An 18,890-nucleotide genomic window follows, 5' to 3' on the forward strand; every position below is an offset into this window, starting at 1 on the left:
ACAGATTTATTTTATTTATGAATATTATCCAGCTACATTAAAGGAAAAAAAATGGATTTCGGACCTGATGCTGATAACAGCTTCGATGGTCCTTTTCCTCTTTGGAACGGAGAACATGATGGCCGTCGATTCGTCGGACCACGAAGCACGATTCCACTGTGCTACTGTTACTCTCAGATGAGACCGAGCCAAGAGAAGTGGGCGAAACTTCTGCACAGTGTTGATGTACGACTTCTGCTTTGCATAGTAAAGCCTTAACTTGCATCGGTGGATGCAGCGGCGAACGGTGTCGACCGACAAAAGGTTTACCCGTAAAGTATTCCCGAGAACATGTCAGGGTACACATTACACATTTTTTTTTAAAGACAGTGACGTTTGACGGATCGGAGATCACTTGAATATTTTAATTATATTGCGCACCGTAGAAGGTGAAATTCCCAAAATCCTACCGATTTGTCTTTGGGGAATGTTCTTCTCAAAGTGTCGGATTATTCTCTGATGCATATGTTGGCAGATCGGCGATCCTCGACCCGTCCTCGCTCTTGAAGGACTAGACCTTTTTTTGGAGGCTCCTTATATACTATGATTAGACGATAACCTGTTTCACATCACCTTCTTATTTCAACTTCTCACGTCGCTATTAGTCCTAAACCGCCCCTGTCCCAACTTTTTTGGAACGTGTTGCATGCATCCATTTCAAAATAAACGTTTACCTTAAAAAAAAACATGCAAGTCAAAGTACATTTACGAATCACTCCCCTTGGATTCATAATAATCTCTTAATAAGGAACATTCGATACATTTGCCATTATTCGAGATCTTTTCACTTGCTAAGAAATGACATTTTGCAGTGTATTAAAATACTTAAATGTGTACAGTAATATTATGCCTATTTATTGATACCATAGAGATTTATTTATTATTCTCTAATGAAGAATAACAAATAACTAACAATTAAAAAGACAACATAAACATTCCCATTAAATGATTAGTGCATGTGTAGCACTATTTGCAAAATAATAATAATAATAATAAAAACATCCTAGCAAGTGAAAATATCTTTAATATAGTCAGATTTATTTAGTGTTTACTATTATAGGATTACAACAAAACAAATAGAAGATTATTAATCCTATTTCTAGATAATATTTAATTCCTTTCAAGCTTGAAATGTTATTTTATTGGCAGATATTTCAGTCAGTAGACAGAATTTTTAGACATTTTTATTTGATCTGCTAGTTGATTAAAACACTTTAAGCTTGAAAGGAGTGAATATGTTTATAAAAATATGAAATAATCTTATATTGGTCTTGTATTTGTTATATACAAAATCTCAATGAGAAATATTTGATAACTTCTCCCTTATTCAAGATATGAAAAGATGACATATTTTGTATTTAAGTGTGCCTGGAGCTTGTTGCTTAACCTCTGCTGTGTCTGTGTGTGTGTGTGTGAGAGAGAGAGAGAGAGAGAGAGAGAGAGAGAGAGAGAGAGAGAGAGAGAGAGAGAGAGAGTTCAGAGAGTGAAGGTATGTGCTCATTTCAGCGCCAGCTATTTGTCCAAGTTAAACAGCTCCCCCCCCACACACACAGATCTGAGTGACAGCTCAGTTATTGAAAAGTTGTTAAAACATTGCATGAAGGCACCAGAAGTGTGCAGAGATCATCCGAAACAGAAATACGTCTTCATCTCTAGCAGATTTGATCTGCTCGATACAAACACCAGTCCGTACATCACCAACCCTTGTGCGTTAAACTGACAATGACAGCCATTTTACAAAAAATATTTCCTCTTGTACATGGAAAAGTGAAATACATTCATTCCAAAATGGTGGAATGCGTAGTAGTCATCACGTAGTCCAGGAAGGCCTCTGAGAACACCAAAGAGAAACGCTCATGAGAAAACATCTCCACCTAGTGGCCATACAGGCGCAGTGCAGGCAATACAGGACACAAAATAAGCTGAGAGTAACATTTTTATTATAAATATTCAGTGTTGTAATGGTCTTCATCGACTGTCATCGGTTCCTTTAAATACATCTTGTAAAAGATAGAGAGTATCTATCTAATATATATGTATATGGAGTGTTCCTATATAACAGTCCACAGTATCATTTAGCAGGAAGTTAGATTTTTATGTTTGTGGTGACAACAAATAAGACAGGACTGGATGATCCACATTCATCAGCATGGGTCTGAAAGCAGCTAAATCCAGCAAGCACTGCGTCAACAACAGTCAGTGAGGACCAAAGCTAGCTTTCAATCAGCTTCGGAATTGAAATCAAAAGCCGTTTCACTGAAATAAAATTAAAAAAAATTAAATATACCAACGGCTTAATGTCACACGTATTAAACAGTGCTGTTGAATTAAAGCATCAAAGTGTCATTTATTCTGCTCACTTACACGCTGTAAACCATTGATGACCAAAGGCAGAAAAATAAATGTGAGAGAGAGAGAGAGAGAGAGAGAGAGAGAGAGAGAGAGAAAATAAGGCACCGTGCTGAAACCAACGATTCAACTGCATGGATTTTGGAATAATTTAGTCAATAAAGTATTTTTTCTCTTTTCATTTTATTAAAATAAACTGATCCAGGCATTTTCCAATCTGCAAAGTATATCACAAGCCATATTCTTCTTTTATTATAATAATAATAATAATAATAATAATAATAATAATAATAATAATATTTCTAAAATCCAATTGAAACTTTAGATTTCACAATCACATTAAATTATTGCATGGTCAGAAACACACCTGTTTAAGAAACTCCCAACGTCTCTGTATCGTCTGCTCTGTAAACATGTTCAGGAAGAGTGTATATTTTTATATATATGCCCTTAATTTTAAGCTCTCGCTGGACCCTTAAAAACTTATAAATAAAATTAAAAAAAAAAAAGAAAAAAAAATTTACTAATTGCACAAGTTCAATATTAACAACCACCAAACAGGACACTCCGCAAATGCTTACAGCAACGTTAGCTTTCGGTTAACAGAGGAAAATGAGAATGTATTTAAAATTAAAATAAAATAAAAATTTAAAAAATACAAAAAAAAAAAAAAAAAAAGACTTGAACCGTAAAATCAACAGCACCTCAAGAAATAAATTTTTTTTAAAAAAATGGAAAAAAAATATATGGTTTACAATTTATAACGCACTAACGATAAAGCTTAATAGCGTATTCATGACCGTAAAATGACCAAATATAAACAAACTACAGTAGCCGTCCAATTCCTGCGGAATTGCCTTTTTAAGTTAACGACGCTTGTTTGCGACTTACAACGTGACATTTGCAAGTTATCTTAAAAATATACGACTCGGAATTCCTGTATCGCCAAAACAAGCACCGTACACGTAGAGAACAAAACCGAAAACGTTCCCCAAGTCACGTGAAACCACCTTCGTTGGCTGGGCCGCTCGAGGCCGATGCACAAGTCCTGCAATAAAATAATAAAATACGCTAAAATAGATCAAAAGTTCTCCGACCGCATAAGACGACTGGTCTTTTGTTAAAAACCACAGATATAAAGGAGGAGTACAGTAGTAGTGTTTCAGACATTCTGCAAAGAAACGGGATTGTCCAACCGGTCACTTTAATAATAGGAACCCTGCTCGTTAATGCGGATTATACGAAAATCAGCCAATCAGGTAGCAGCGGCACAATGCATACAATCATGCAGATATAGACCAAGCGCTTCGGGTACGGTTCGAGCTACGGAAACTCGAATAACCACCCTGTACAGGCGTGGTGAGCAGAAAAGCATCTCAACACGCGGTATCCTGAGGCGGATGAGCTACGACGGCAGAAAACCGTATCGGGTTCCGCTCCCGTCAGGCGAGAACGGGAATCCGAGGCCGGCTTGCGCGCGGACTGGTCCAAACCGGATATCTCCATGGTGATGCTTGATTCGAACATTTACTGAAGCTGTGCTGCAACATGATTGGCTGACTGCATAAAACGAGTGAAGGAACAGTATTACTATTAAAGTGTGCAGAGAGGAGTGAGGAATAGATTTTTTTTTTTTTTTTAGGCAGACTCATGTTCATGCCTGCAGGTCAACAGCTTTGTGAAGGCTTGGAAAAAAGAGAAGGAACTTTATAATCCCTTGTGTTGGAATCCGTGTAAGGAGCACGTTGCTCGCTTTTAGGGCAGGATTCCGTGTTCTGATTAACCAGAATTCTCTCGGGGGTCTCGCCTAACTTCAGGTCCACGGGGTTCAAGTCGTTTTCCTGCCATTTCAGAGCAGCGCCCGATGACGAGACGACGCTCAAAGGGAAAACGGAGTCTGTGGAAGGATTAAGGTCAGCTTTTGGAGATAAATGGGAATCCTGAGATCCAGTCGAGACTAAGCTAGTCCTGTCCTGAAGAGCCCTGGCCCTGCGTGGACAACTCAGGTCAGCTGGCTCATCCTGGACCGACGTCTGTCCTGAGGAACCTCCGTTCTGCTTTAGAGTCAGACGAAGGTCTACGGGTTCCATCTTCAGCCGCTTGGCCTCGGAGTCTCTTTGCCACTGGGAATCCGCGTCATCTGAAGACCTCTTGGTTGTGGGCTTCTTGCTCAGGTTGAGAGGCACAGCCTGCTCCTGAGAAACGGGCAGGGCGTGGCCGTTGGTCTTGCTAAGATCCTGAGCCAACGCTTCGGAGAGACGCTTGGTGAACGTGTTCATGTGTGCCGAGCCGAGGCGGGTGTGCATCAACTGGTGCAGCTGAAGACTGCAATCGATGTCCAGCGGGAGGATCTTCAGCGGAGGCAGCTGAGGTCTGGCAGTCAGGCCCTCTCTTGGGCCTCCAGTCCAAGAAGGATGCGCCGAGTTGCACCCAGAACACTGGTGCTGCAAATTCTCCGGCGTTTCTGGACTCCTGGCTTTGGTCTGGCTTGTGATCGAGGCCTCCTGAGTTCTCACCGGACTGCTCGCGCCACTGAGGCCCAAATGAGCCCTGAAGAAATCCAGGGGACACATCCCCTTAGTCGGGCTGAACCCTTCTACCGAGCGTCCCATCTGCAGCTTAGATTGTCCAGCCAATAAGCAAGGAGCTGAAGGTTCGTTCTCCTGTTTCACCTTTAGATCTTCCTCAGCTTTATGCTGCTGGGGTGTGTGGGCGGTATCCGTGGGTGCTGAAGAAATCCTTAGTTCCTGGATGACCGTGATCGGCTGGGCAACTTTACTCACCGCCTTCTCACTTGAAGTTTTAGCGTGCGATGGAGGTCTACCAACTCTGCCCCGACCCAAAACTTTAACGGTCCGTTTCCCAGGAGGCCGCCCTCTTTTTCGCACCCTGGCGCCATCTGCTGGTGGTGCTGCCTAACAAAGCGGAACACAACAATTCAGCTAAATAATTGAACTCCACGTCGTTCTCATTAATATTACAAAGAAACTTGCGTTTGAGTTACGTTTTTAAAAACTTTAAAACGTCCACGTGGTTGTTGGTATGGCTGCAAGCTTCTATTCTACCTTTGTATCTAACGTTAAGTTGCTTCGTGACGTTTTTGGCTGTACTATGCAGGGACGCGTTTTAAACTATTCCCCAAATCCCGTTTAAAAATCTTACACTCTATTACAGAATACCGGACTGTCTATGAGATTTGGACGTTTCAGTCGTCATCCTAGCAATGCATTTCTCAGCGCTGACACATCACAGGCTGGATAAACTAGTTGTGTGTGTGTGTGTATTACACTATGTAAAGGTATGAGAAGCAAACTTGAAACAACGACCGCGCCGTGACGGAATAATCACAGTTAATGCATCCAGTGGAATTAACATTACATTCCCGTAAAGCTGCTTGCGAAGATGTCCTTCTCTTAAAGTGCGATATGAATAAACCTGAACTGAATTACGCTCCCTTCCTGTGTACTCTGAACCAGGGCTGTCACTGTGGCCTAGTGTGTTCAAAATAAATCAATGAATCAATGCTGTAAACGTTTATCGTACGTGGTGTGTAACGATTAAATCAAATAAATATGTGATTCATTCCGTCATTTCCAAACGTATAAAATCCGTACTCGGATCCATCCCCGACTTCTTCCGTGTTCTCTGTATCATGCAAATCATGTTCAAAAACCCGATCCTTCAGGCTGATTTGAATCGTTCCCGGTGACCATATTTACAAAAATAGAACCTGCGTCATACTCGAATAAAAAAACAAACCAAAAAAAAAAAAAGCCCTTACCTGACTAGTGACCCCGTTCTTCCTTGGAGCGCTAGGAATTCTCCCACGCACAGGCTTTCGGATAGACGCAGCCGAAGCTACCGGAGCTTTGGGTTTGCTCGGCTGTTGATTTCCTCCTTTTATGTGCTGCTCGTACGGCAGCATCAACCTGCGATTCGGGGAACAAAATCAAACGGACCAGAGTCACCGTGCGAGCTGGGGATGGTTAGCGCAGTGCCACGGACTTGTTGCTGTAATGGGACTCACTCACTTTTCATAATGTCTTCTGGTACATGTGGCAGCACTGGTACTGCCTGGACTCCCTCCTAGCTCGTTATAAACCACTTTCCACAAGCGCCGGGACGTCACCTGTAGGCACAACGCGAGCGTAAACGTCACTTCTGGCATTGTCTTTATAATATACAGGCGCATCCCAAAAAATTCGAATATCGCGGAAATGTTCGTTCCCCCCCCCCCACCACGTAATTTAATTCAATATATTCAATAATATCATATATTCTAGATTCGTTACATAAAGTGAAATATCACAAGCCTTTTTTTTTTTTAAATCTCGATGATTACGGCTCATGGAAATCAAAAGTCCAGTATCTCAAAATATTACAATAAAGAATTTATAACAGAATTTTAAGGATCCAAATTTCTCTTTTATTTATAATAAATGTATTTATTTTCAACAGCCTTGGATTAACATGAGGGCGTCTTGTCTGGTGTAACATGAGCTTAAGACGTGCGCCAATTTGAAAAATTTTAATAATAATAATAATAATAATAATAATAATAATTCAATGACAAATTTTAATAATAACCCGACACTTAATTACTATTTTAAATATTCTATACATCTAAGAATAGACTCAAGCTGCATCAACAATCATTTTATGATCACAATTTGCCACCCTGAATCGTAGGACGCTTAAAAACATTCCCACCCCTAAACTAAAGCAGTGAAAAAATTCGATTCAACACACACAGTAGATATATATAAAATTTAAAAAAAATAAATAATAAACTTACTGCTTCATATCCTCCCAGCTTGTTGACAATCGAGTACATTAGGAAGAGATCAACTGCAGACAAATAATAATGATCACAGATATAATTAACAATGCAGATGGAGTCAAGTAGAAATAAGAATAATAAGAATAATAAGGAGAACGAAGTGCTTAAGTCAAAAGAGGAATTTTCAGATGATAAAATATTAGCATGATGTGCCTTCAAAAAAAGGCATCCGTGTATTCCAGGAAGCAGGAAGGAAACACTCACTCTTCTTGAAGCCCAGGTTGGGAACCTTGGAGATGGGGGATCCTCTACGCTCCATGAAGACATACAGCTGATCCAGAAAGATCTTCTCCTCAGGATGAGGAAGCCAGTTCCCCTCGATCGTCTCCACATTGCTCATGACACTCTCCTGCACCGTCATTCGTTAACCACCAATTATAATCCATTTCATCATGCTTAAGCCTCAATTCTTTAGCTACCTCTTGTCAGAATGTGGCAGTGTGCGCGCCTTAAATATACACTTTCTACAGAAATATATCTGAACACATGCCTTCCTTCTCTCTCCCCAGGACTCGGAATGGTTGAGGCTTTGCTGATCGGTTCCGTCGCCGTCTCGGCCCCGTCTTTTCCTCGGTCGTCCCTTCAGGCTTACGGAGAGGCATCCTGAGACGGAGACGCAAACGAGGCAGCCATTTAAAATAATAATAATAATAAAAAAATACACAACAGTTTTGTCTTAATATTCGTTCCAAATGCCTCCATTTAGCCCACTGTGGGTGTGTATGTGGCACTCACTGAGAGCACAGACACTGGAACGTTCATTAAATAAACTGTTTAAGTCTCTTGCCATAAATAAATAACAGACTTCTGTCTGAATAATTAAGAAATAAAACACCCTTGGCGCATGCCGTTCTAGGACAATAATCAGTGACAGGATGGTGTGATGTGGCCCAACATAAAGCTGAGTTAATGTTACCACCCCAGAGTCCATTATTTTCCTGGAACCACACGGTACGAAGTGTTCCATTCCTCTCATAACACAGCAATGTTTTATTTATTAACAAACGACACCCCGTGCTTAATTTTTAACCATTTAGAGTTACATTTTATGTTAAGAAAAGTCAGAGAAACTACACTGAAGCTAATACGCTAGAAAAAAAACAACAACAACAAAAAAAAAAACAGCAGCTTGTCACGTTACTGAGAAGCCAGAAAGCGTAACGTCCTCTGTCCTGAAGACACAAATCTGACACTGGAGACAACCTTCCGAAAACGTTCAGTGAACTTCTCCTGACAGAAAACTTCACGGTATTAACGATTAGACGTTTATTTCTCCCCCCCACGTTAAACACTAATCTGTTTAAAGCTTAGATTGCCCTGTGAACGGCTGACGCGTTACTATAGAAACGCATGCATTAATACTATCCTGTGATTTGCGTTCGAGCTGGCACTGCTGTCTTGGAGCTGCTGTTACACAAAACTAACTCGACAAATCAAATAAACAGAGCTGATTTCTCTGCACAGGGTTGCTTGGTTTCTTGGAAATGTAAAAAAACTCGTTAAACACGCAAGCCCGTGCTATAAACTCACCGAACTCGGGTATTAAACTTGCGTTGGTGCCTAGACTCGGATGGCTGAAAGTGTCTCTGCAGTACAGGATTCGGGTGTTGTGTAGGGTCATTTTGATCCAGCCCAAAGCCAGGAGATGAGGGTCTTGAGGACTGGACCAGCCAGCGTGGCTCTGGATCCGTTTCTGCAGGGAGCGAAAGCGGCAGTACTGCGGGTAACTGAGCACTTTAACCCTGTGCTGAACTCCCGAAAGTTCATCTGGAGAAAAACAAAACAACATCCGTTAGCAGTCGGGCAGCAACTCCGAGAAAAATATTCTCCAAATCTCGTACCACAAACACGCAGACGTGTCGAACGGAGAGCCTCGTATCGGACGGAACGCCGCACCGTTACAGCCCTCGAGCTTACCCTTGGTTTTCACTTCCTCTGGATCTGTAATACAGGGGGAACCATTGAGTACATGGATCTTTTTGGTGTTCCGTTTCCACTGAGGTGGGTCCGGACAGGTCCATTTCACCAGATGCTCCACTCGCACCACGACCTTCTTAGAGACACCGATGACTTCATCCTGGCACGCAAACACAAACGCGCACGATTGTTCACGGATCATATTCGGCAAAAGCTACGTATTTCAGAAGGTATCGGGTTCACTACAAGCCACTGGAGCTGGGTGGATGCAAACTTGCCATAGGATCTGCTCCCCCCCCCCTCGCCCCCCCCATAAAAAAACAACAAAGAAAAAAAAAAGAAAGAAAGAAAGGAGACGTCTCCAAATCCGTCTCTTAAAAAGAATTTCATCCTAGTGGTTGCATTTAGAAGGACTTGCTTCAGAGTTTAAGTAAAACGTGGGCAAGAAATCTGACTGCTGATTCCCAAAGCTATGACTCAGTCTCACACACATCAAGACGCTGTGGCTCTGGCAGCTAGAATTTTCCGCCATCGAATACACGTGACCTCCTTCAACGAGAACCCCAAACTCCATCGGTCTGGACAGTGAAGGAAAATCTCTGAACTTTTAAAAGGCTGAAATGTATATAGAAACGGCTATAGAAATCTGTGTGTAAAGAAGAGAATTAACACATGCGCCCTAGTTCGCTCGCTTTCAGTTCCAACTCTGAATCAACATTTTTTTCAATTCATTGCATTTGTCCTTGTGTCTCCTCCTGAGGAGTACTAGATTTTATAAGCGGTGGTCACTACAGCGGTAATTGAGGTGGTGGTGGTAGTAGTAGTTGCTGAAGAGGTTACTTTGTCGGTCATGGCAAAGTAACGAGATAATTAATTGCTGTCCACCTTTAACAGCCGATTTGCGGCTATCGGACAGCATATGAGATTTAATGGCGTCGACCCCCGTTGTACTTTCTACAAGCACTGCAAAACCCTTCTCCATGTTGACCACTAACGGGCTGCAAGCCACTTTTGCTGGAATTTGCATTTCCCCAGTTCTTTGCGACTTTACGAAATGTACTTTCTCTGCTCTAAGTTTTACTCCACCAGGTCCCAGCCCACCGCTGTCCAAACATCTGGCTGTACAGCAATCGTGCACCGGCCGGAGGCAATTCCACGTGTTGATCACACCAGTGTACATATTTTATATATTCAAAATAAATTGGTAATTGTTTTGAAGAAAAAATAATCACTTTTTTTTTTTTTTTTTTTAAATGCGTGTACGAATAACATTGAATGCTTTTTAAGTGCCATTTAAGACCTTAATTTTCGCTAAAATTTCATTTAATGACTTGATGCTTTTCAATACCCCGGAAACCCTGCATTCTATATTCCTGCTTTGTACAGAAACCACTGAGTTGCCTTTACCTTATACCAACCTTTTGTTTTGAGTACCTACATGTTAAATTTATTTAAAACTTGACAGATTTAATTTTAAGGACAACAGGGCAAATATGTACCACAATATTCACTTAGTCGAGCTGCAAGAGCTTTTTTATATCATTTAAAAAAAAATTTTTTTTTTTTATTCCATTCTTCCAGATGTAGATTTGAACCACTGCGCGTCATATTAACAGAACTTCCTGGTTGGATTAAAATGTCAGTTAGATTCAGGTTAACATTACTTACACTTATTTTTATTTATTTATTTATTTATTTTTTAAACCCATTTCATTTCTAATGAACAGTCTGTAAAATATAATAGCTAAATGACAACCCTGATGACTAGACTACATCACCGGTCATGCATAACTCTTCTACGGTTATAAAACATCAGGTGTAACCTGTTTACAGACAGACTCGAAAATATCGAAAGGTACAGATTAGTGAACTGCTGAAAGAGGACTGAACTTTTAATACTAGCACCGATATTACTGCTAGATAATAATGGCTCGTCCTTAATTTTAGAAGTTCACACCATTTATTCATCTTTTTTTTAAGCAGACAAATATCAATTATTACAGTGGTTACACTTTAAACCCTGCTTATTTACCTCCCCGTGCTCCTTAGTTCTGCCCTTGGGCGTGTCCTCTGGAAGGTAATAGAGTCTGGAGCTGGCCAGAGGGTGACGCTGTCTCTGATCCTCCCACAGCAGAGTGATCTCAGCGATACACACGGGCTCCTGAGGGCCACAGCGAACATAGTAGAACTCTCCCAGTCTCCAGACCTTCGCGGGGCCACCATCCTCGGGCTTGCAGCTCACCGACTTGTAGAAGGCAAAGGAGCCTCGGAGGCAGCACGGGGGGCCTAACCACTGAAAACGGAAACATAGAATTCAACTCGTACCTCCTTCATACAGAGGAACGACGGCTACGGTGTTAGGGATAAAAACATGACGGGGTGTGTTGTTACAGAAAAATCAATAAAGCAGTCATGAGATGGACTCGCCACCCCAAAGCTGACTTGGCTTGTTTGTTCGTTCTAGGAAATTAATCAACATCTCCTGATTTGAGAATTCAACTGCGCTCTGGAGTAATAAAAATTCCCAAGTTTCCATTCCACATGGCCAAATAATACAGGAAAAAAAAAAAAAACTTCACCCTGGGATTTAAAGGTCAACTTTATAAACTCGACACATACACCAACCTCACATGATCACATTTCTGCAATAACTGTCGCACTTTTGTTTTTTTTTGTTTTTTTAAAGCAGCTCAACATCATTAACCACTGACAAAAGCTTGCATTCTTCTGCTTCAATTTAATGTGTAGTTCTCTCTATTTACTGCTTTTCAACACACAACACTATCTTCCAAATGAGGGGTTAAAAAAAAAAAAAAAAAAAAAACAACAACCAGGATCTCAGTCCAAAAACATCTCTGGATTCTCACTGGTCATGTTTCCATGGCTGCAAACACATCGCAGTGCATTTATGCTACTTAGGAACAGCACAGAAAAGTGAAGGAAAATTGCCCTGTTTTTCCTGTGAGGTAAACAAACAAACAAACAACTAATAATACAGTTCAAGAGGAAAAAAAAGAAAGAAAGAAAGAAAAAAAAAGATTCCACATGTCCAAAACAAAGAAATGAGAATTCCATACTTATGTACTTGTTCGCTAAACTTGATTTCTTTCTTCTTCTTTTTTTTTTTAGTAATTCCTAATAAACTTGAACTTTTGGAGGCTATACCGGCTAGCTATGCCTAGGCTATTAACTGCTCATGTGACGCATATTTTGCATTGCAAAATAACATCTTCCACAATCATGAGCTTGAGCCAATTTTTCTTACAAAGCCGTGAGGAGAAAGGAAGTAAGCAACTGGAGGCCTTTCCTGCCCCCACCGCCTCCATCGGGGCCTCCGTTACCCCCCTGCAGGGCTTCTCCTATGGGAGCAAAGCTTCAGAGGCCACATGTGCAGCTCCTAAACCATGGCCAACACTGTCAGGCCATGACTAAACTAAGGCTGGGTTACAAGCCCCAAAAATAAAAATGTATATTTTTATAATGGCTCTCATTTTCTCTGTATAGTCATTTTTGCACTACACCCAAGATCATTGACGGTTTGGTAGAAGAAGAAAAAATAAAATGGTGGTGATCTGCAGAGATACTGAGAAGGAGCCCATAGTAGTTGACCTTGGTGTTTCTTTTCTACTTAGGTTCTTACGCAACATGTCTGCGAGATTAACGTCCTAGGATTAAATTAAATTTAAAAAAATGTTACAGCAAAAAGGTTTAATATGAGGGAGGCAAAAAAACAAAAAAAACAAACCACACCAAAAGATAAACACCTCAGAGTGTGTGTGTGAGAGAGAGTGAGTGAGTGAATTATTCAAGGGCACTAACTTCCTTTATAAAGTAAAAGTTATATTTAAGTAAAAAAAAAAAATTAAAAAAATAAAAAAAATTCTCAACTTCCTAAAGTGTAGTTCGTTCTAGAAAACCGATTTTTTTTTATTTGGTTGCTTCTTGAATGCTTTTAAATAGCTGCCATTTTGTAGGCTATATTTGTAAAGCCTTATTCGCAATATTGTGTCGCGTTTGTGTAATATTAGCTATATTAGCTCATATTCGCCTGTGAATTCCTTTGATAGCCCATAAAATGGAGTGCCACATCATGTAAGGAACTAGTTAAAATGAATAAATGCATCAATAAAATACATTTCTCCACCTAACTCAAGTCTATGGTATGATACTATAGTTCCTAAAAACCTCTCCTTATTAACACGTCATTAAAAAGATGTGGAGTTCCTGGTTAATTTTGTTTGCTTCAAACGACAAACCGACCGACTCACTGCAACAATGTGGCATTTTATTTTTTTTAAAAAAAATGTATTAATTAAAAAATAAATAAATAAAGAAGAGTAAATATCCCGAATTCAAGCGAATATAAAAGAAAGAAAAGAAACAATGAAACATTTCTGTGGGGTAAAAATGTAGAAAGTGCAGTAGTGGGGGTGGGGGTAGAAGGGGGGTAGGGAAAAAAAAAAAGAGCTAGGTAGTCGACACGCCACACAAAGAAATTAATCATTAACGAAAATAGCAAAGAAAAATTATACCATTGAATATGTGGACTCGACAGCGACCAGGGTGACATGTGTATTAAATCGAAAGGATACAAAGAGAAAATATTTGGTGTAACTTTTTTTTTTTTTTTTTTTAAAGAAATACCCCCCAAAAAAAACTTTCCCGTTCAAAATCAACAGGGAAAAAACCCCCGTCCAAGGCTTTGATAGGACGAGTATCAAATCAGCGTTTTAGGCGAATTCAAAAACAAGGAGATATTACACGAGCAAAAAAATCAACCGAGCACAGAGAATAAAGCTCTAAATTATTCCTGTTCGGGTGGATTCATTCTTCTAGGCTATAAAATGATACAAGACGTTGATTTAATGTAATATAAAGTTGGAGTTTCCATTACCTGTATGGCATTCTGCTCCATTGCAGTCCAACATTCCCTCACCCCCCCTTTCTTCTCTCTCTCTCTCTCTCTCTCTCTCGCTCTCTCTCTCTCTCTCTCTCTCTCTGCCCCCTATCGGGTTACACAGCCGGGTACTACATCCACTAAATAACAAGGCAAAATAATACACAAAATACAGCGTCATTCATATTAGTGTCTCGTTATTATTTAGGGGTTTGCACGCAGCCATAAAAACACTACAGAGCAAAAATTAATACCTAAATATCTTTTTTTTTTTTTTTTTTTTTTTTTTAAATACAGCTTGTGCCTTTTGTTTTCTTTCTTTTTGACTATATAAACAGCACAGGATCTAGGTGTGGCCAAACTTTCCAACGTCAAATAAGGCTGCAATAAAGAATATGATCATTAACCCATTTGATCAATGTTCCTCTAGTGGATTTTAAAAAAGATAAAATAAAAAAAAAGACAGAATTCGGTCAAAAGAAGACGTTTACACGACAACATGGAAATATGGATGGTAATTATTACAGGAATTCGGACAAAGTTGAAGGTTTTATTTCTTTATTTGTATTAAAAACGTGGAGGTATTAGACGCATAATTTTTTTTGAGGAAGACAAACTTGAATTCGGCAAGTGTCGTAAAATGCAGTGAAGAGGAAGATCACGTGACCTTGCCACGCTATAAGAACGACAGATATACCGTGTTTTTGGCAAATTTAACAATGTAGAGGCGTAAACAAGCACAGTGTAATACAAAGTGTTTGTAATAACAAATAAAAGAGAGAATACAGGTTTTTTAAGAAGCATTTTCATCTTTCTAATGGATTTATCATTTAACATTCATGTTTTCTTGTTATTTGGTAGATTTAAAGACATTACCTTAGATTTATTACTATGAAATTTACCTAAATATATGTATCGTGTATAAGTATATTAAAAACAATAACACAAAAACCATTACAGTTAGGCTATTAAAAAAAGAGAATACATCATAAATACATCGGCATCATCTATAAGTACAGAGCCTATATACACAAAAAAAATTGCAGTAGTCTTTCAAAAATAATACATGAAAAAAATGTAATCTCTTGTCTTTCAAAGCATTAATATTATTGATGAAAAGATGAGTTTTAAAAAGCTTATGTTATGCAGCTTCATTTATCTAAAATACCAAATCCTTTAAGAAAACGGAGCTAGAAGCCTTGTAGCATGATCAAGAGATGGAAAAAAAAACTTTCAGATATTTTTAAAAACCATTAGTTTATGGAAAATTTGACAATGATGCATCTTTACAGAAGTCGACTGAATAAAGAGAGGAAAAGACGCAAAATTCTGTCTGGTTTCAAGTTACAATAAAGTCCACTGTCAGGTCAACTGAGTTGACATTAATATTTAATTTCTGAATAGAAGCATTTCATGGAAGAAATATCATAAAGTATCCGCTGACGGGTTTCGTTCACTTTATTAGCCTGCCAGAGGTCTAAATGTAGTTGAGGAACATCTCATTTCTGTTTAAGACTTCTGCTAGGAAAACAGCTTGGGATTATCAGTCAGTGCCTTTATTTGATATTCATTATATCATTTTGGATAAAAACAAATCAAATAAGTGTAAATATGTAGAAGTATATTGGTTATAATCCTAGTTATCTTTACCATAACCAATAAAGTTCACAGCCAGTAAAACAAACAAACAAACAACAAAAAAAAAAAAACAAAGAAGTTGATCCATAGTTACTTGTCTATTTAAAAAAAAAACATTGTCTGTTAGATCATCTGTTATAAACACGCCTCTATCTGCAGAGTCAAATAAAAATGTATTTACTTTATTTGTTTCTTTGTTTGTTTATAACTAGCAGGGTTTTTTTTTCATTTTGTCTTTTGACCAGCTTTGACAATGACCTCAGTATTTTTTTTAATTACACTGAACAAAAAAAAGATATCTCAGCAAGCATCTTGAATATATGTAGCCTAGAAATCTATCAAATATTTATTTTTACAAAATTATTCTAAATCAAATGTAATATTACTCAGACTGTTTTTTTTTTTGTTTTTTTTTGTTTTTAGATATTTGACATTTCAAGCTTTAAATATTCTCATTTTGCTGGCTAATAATTGTGCTACTTTCTAAAATAATTTTTAATAATAATAATAATAATAATAATAATAATAATAATAATAATAATCATGTTTTGCAGTGTACACAACAGGGTCTCAAACAATAGAAACCTAATGTGATAATAGAAAAGCTATAACAAGTAATAACACTTACATTAATTGCAATAAAATCATTTTAGTGCTGGATGTTTAATAAACTGTGTATAATTTATAGATAGAGTGCGACAGAGAGAGAGAGAGAGACTGACGTAACTCCACTGCTGCATTAGAAACCACTCGACCTGATGAAGTTGAAGTTTGCAGGATCATTCTTTGGCCGCCGCCATTTTTAAAACCGCCAGAAAACAACAAACATTTAAGAAGTTAAACTGAAGTTCCTAGTTTTGGACGCTGGGTGTCGCTATTACACAGAACAGACTCTTACCATCTGTCTTCTCTTACAAAGCTTTTTAGTTTAAAAATAAATAACATCATCTTTTTGTGAACGTGTTTGTGTTAAAGCTGTTTGGAATGAGTTATGTACATCTCTCTCTCTCTCTCTCTCTCTCAAAAAAAAAAAAAAACCCCCAACAACAACAAATGTCAGAATATGTATAATCACTTTTAATATTATTTTTCTTTCTCACACCTCAAATTCTCATATTCAGTACATTGTTCATCTGCTCATGATACTTGGCAACTGTTTTACTCACAAATGCAAATTTTTGGGTAAGATCCCATCACTGTCAATTTTCCTGGTAGACTATAATTCCTATGTTTTATCTTTGATGGGCATAAAAAACAAAAAAATCTTTGAAAAATCAGAAAAGTTTTTATTTCAGAAGGAAGTGTTTTATTGTTCTTTATTTATACTGCGAAAGGTGTTCAGAAGTGCTTAACCTGGTATTCAGAAAGATAACGTGGATTCTCTGGATTTCAAACACATATAAAAATATACTACAGAACCCCCCCCCAAAAAAAAAAAAAAAAAAAAAAAAGGTGATGGTTTTCCAAACTTCAACTGTCCAGTTTGTGCCCATCGTGGCATCAGATTCCCGGTCGCGTTTGATCAGAATCGAACCTGATGTGGTCTTCTGCTCTTGTAGATCATCCTCCTCGAGGTTCTGCATCGTTTACATTTACATTTATTCATTTATCAGACGCTTTTATCCAAACTTACAAATGAGAAAACACAAGCAAAGTCTGAGTCGTTTGAGTTACCGCAGCCTTCCCGTCACCTCGAACCAGCCTGGACGTTCTCCTCTGACCCGCTCTCATCAACGACGCGTTTCCGTCCGCAGAACCGCCGCTCGCTGGATGTTTTCTGTTTTTTGCACCATTCTGTGTTAATTCTAGAGATTGTTGTGGTTTCGATTCTTCCAATGGATTCTCTGAAATGACTGAGGCATTAAACAAATATATATACTAAAAAAGAGAGAGAGAGCGAGCGAGAGACAGAGAGAGAGAGAGCGAGAGACAGAGAGAGAGCGCAGTAAACAGTAATAAATGAAACGAAGTTTATATTTGGTGTGATGTGACGACCCTTCGCTTTAAAAAGAAATTAGCGGTACAATTTGTGCACTTTTATAAAGTTCTTCTGGAGACTTTGACTTTCGCACTTGCTGCTTTCTTTAAAAGACATGCAAACATTTTTATGCAACACTGAAGTTTGTGCCGGAAAACTAATGTTTAGAAATCTAAAATGTTTTTGTACTGACGCGATAATGTAGAAGACATAAAATTAAAATCTATAACAAAGTTATTACTTTAAAAACATAATAAATAAAAATGAAAAAAGGGGTGCCTAACCCTGACTTTCGCACAGTACTTGTAGGAGGAAGCAATTTTCCAGAGACAATTATACAGTTATGCGTGGCTTCTAAAGGTGTGTCTTTCCTTGACATGCAAAGACTATTGTCCTTTGATTATACTTCTTTAAGACGGTGTACTGGTAATATATCGGACCAAGTTCTACCAGCATCTTTGAATCTACAGATAATCCTCAGTACATATTCTCAAATTTCAACACCTGCCCAGATAATACACGGATTTCTCTCAGAATCATCCTTTTTGTTCCTCCCAAATTCAGATTTGATATGTTCACTCACCAACATTACGATTTTTTAGTTCCAGGTTTGCTTAAAAGTGGTAATCGAGTAAAAGTGCAATTACTCATCAGAATAAATAACTAGTGTAAAAAAACAAACAAAAAAAGAATTTAAAAAATAAAAGCACAGCTTCAACTTGTTCCACTCATTTAAGTTAGTCGTAAAATATTAACGTGTTGAAGTAAAAACATCAAAGTGTAAGAAAGACTCGGAGAAGGAAGAGACGACGTCTACTTCAAATCACGCGCCGATTTGAGTTACCGATGTTAAATTAGTGCGTTTTCACCTGGGAAAACATTAACATTAGGGAAGACTAAACCTCTTCAGTAATAAATCTTCCAAACGTTAGCTAGCACGATAATAACGCCATATAATAGCTATCGGTCCCGATACAAACTGCCGTGATCAATAGAAACAGATTAGCGATGGGTATTAGGTCTTATTCTTACTGTCCTATCGGTTAGTTTAGATTTGTTCGCTTCGTTAATTCATCTGTCTGCCGCGAAAATCTTTCAAATCAGTGGTAAAGGGATTATTCTTCCACCTCTGGGTTTCCCCATCAATCTTTCCACACTGATTTCCTATCACTAAAGATGACTAAAGATTTAAGAGCTAATCTGACAGAAACGTTAGTTTGCAATAAGAAAAT

At 38.5% G+C, this 18,890-nt stretch overlaps 1 protein-coding gene across 1 annotated transcript; it reads right to left on the minus strand.

The window, feature by feature from the left end:
• Positions 1-1,962: 1,962 nt before the first annotated feature.
• On the minus strand, positions 1,963-14,128 carry zgc:77151 (uncharacterized protein LOC337153 homolog). Its single transcript, XM_053648464.1, has 10 exons — positions 14,040-14,128; positions 11,178-11,438; positions 9,146-9,305; positions 8,759-8,995; positions 7,719-7,831; positions 7,433-7,577; positions 7,184-7,236; positions 6,420-6,517; positions 6,170-6,317; positions 1,963-5,303 (listed from the first exon to the last, which is right to left on the minus strand). The coding sequence occupies exons 1-10, from the start codon at positions 14,058-14,060 to the stop codon at positions 4,056-4,058; spliced, it is 2,484 nt and encodes an 827-aa protein (XP_053504439.1). The 5' UTR covers positions 14,061-14,128; the 3' UTR covers positions 1,963-4,055.
• Between the last annotated feature and the right edge of the window lie 4,762 nt (positions 14,129-18,890).

Source organism: Ictalurus furcatus, chromosome 18 (assembly GCF_023375685.1).
Source record: "Ictalurus furcatus strain D&B chromosome 18, Billie_1.0, whole genome shotgun sequence".
NCBI lineage: Eukaryota > Metazoa > Chordata > Actinopteri > Siluriformes > Ictaluridae > Ictalurus > Ictalurus furcatus.

Excerpts from the sequence above, each read along its gene's own strand:
- zgc:77151 (XM_053648464.1), bottom strand. The coding sequence starts at position 14,060 with ATGGAGCAGAATGCCATACAG. Across the intron at positions 7,578-7,718 it reads CCTGGGGAGAGAGAAGGAAG|GAGAGTGTCATGAGCAATGT; the intron begins GCATGTGTTCAG and ends ATGACGGTGCAG. Across the intron at positions 7,237-7,432 it reads CAACCTGGGCTTCAAGAAGA|TTGATCTCTTCCTAATGTAC; the intron begins GTGAGTGTTTCC and ends ATTTGTCTGCAG.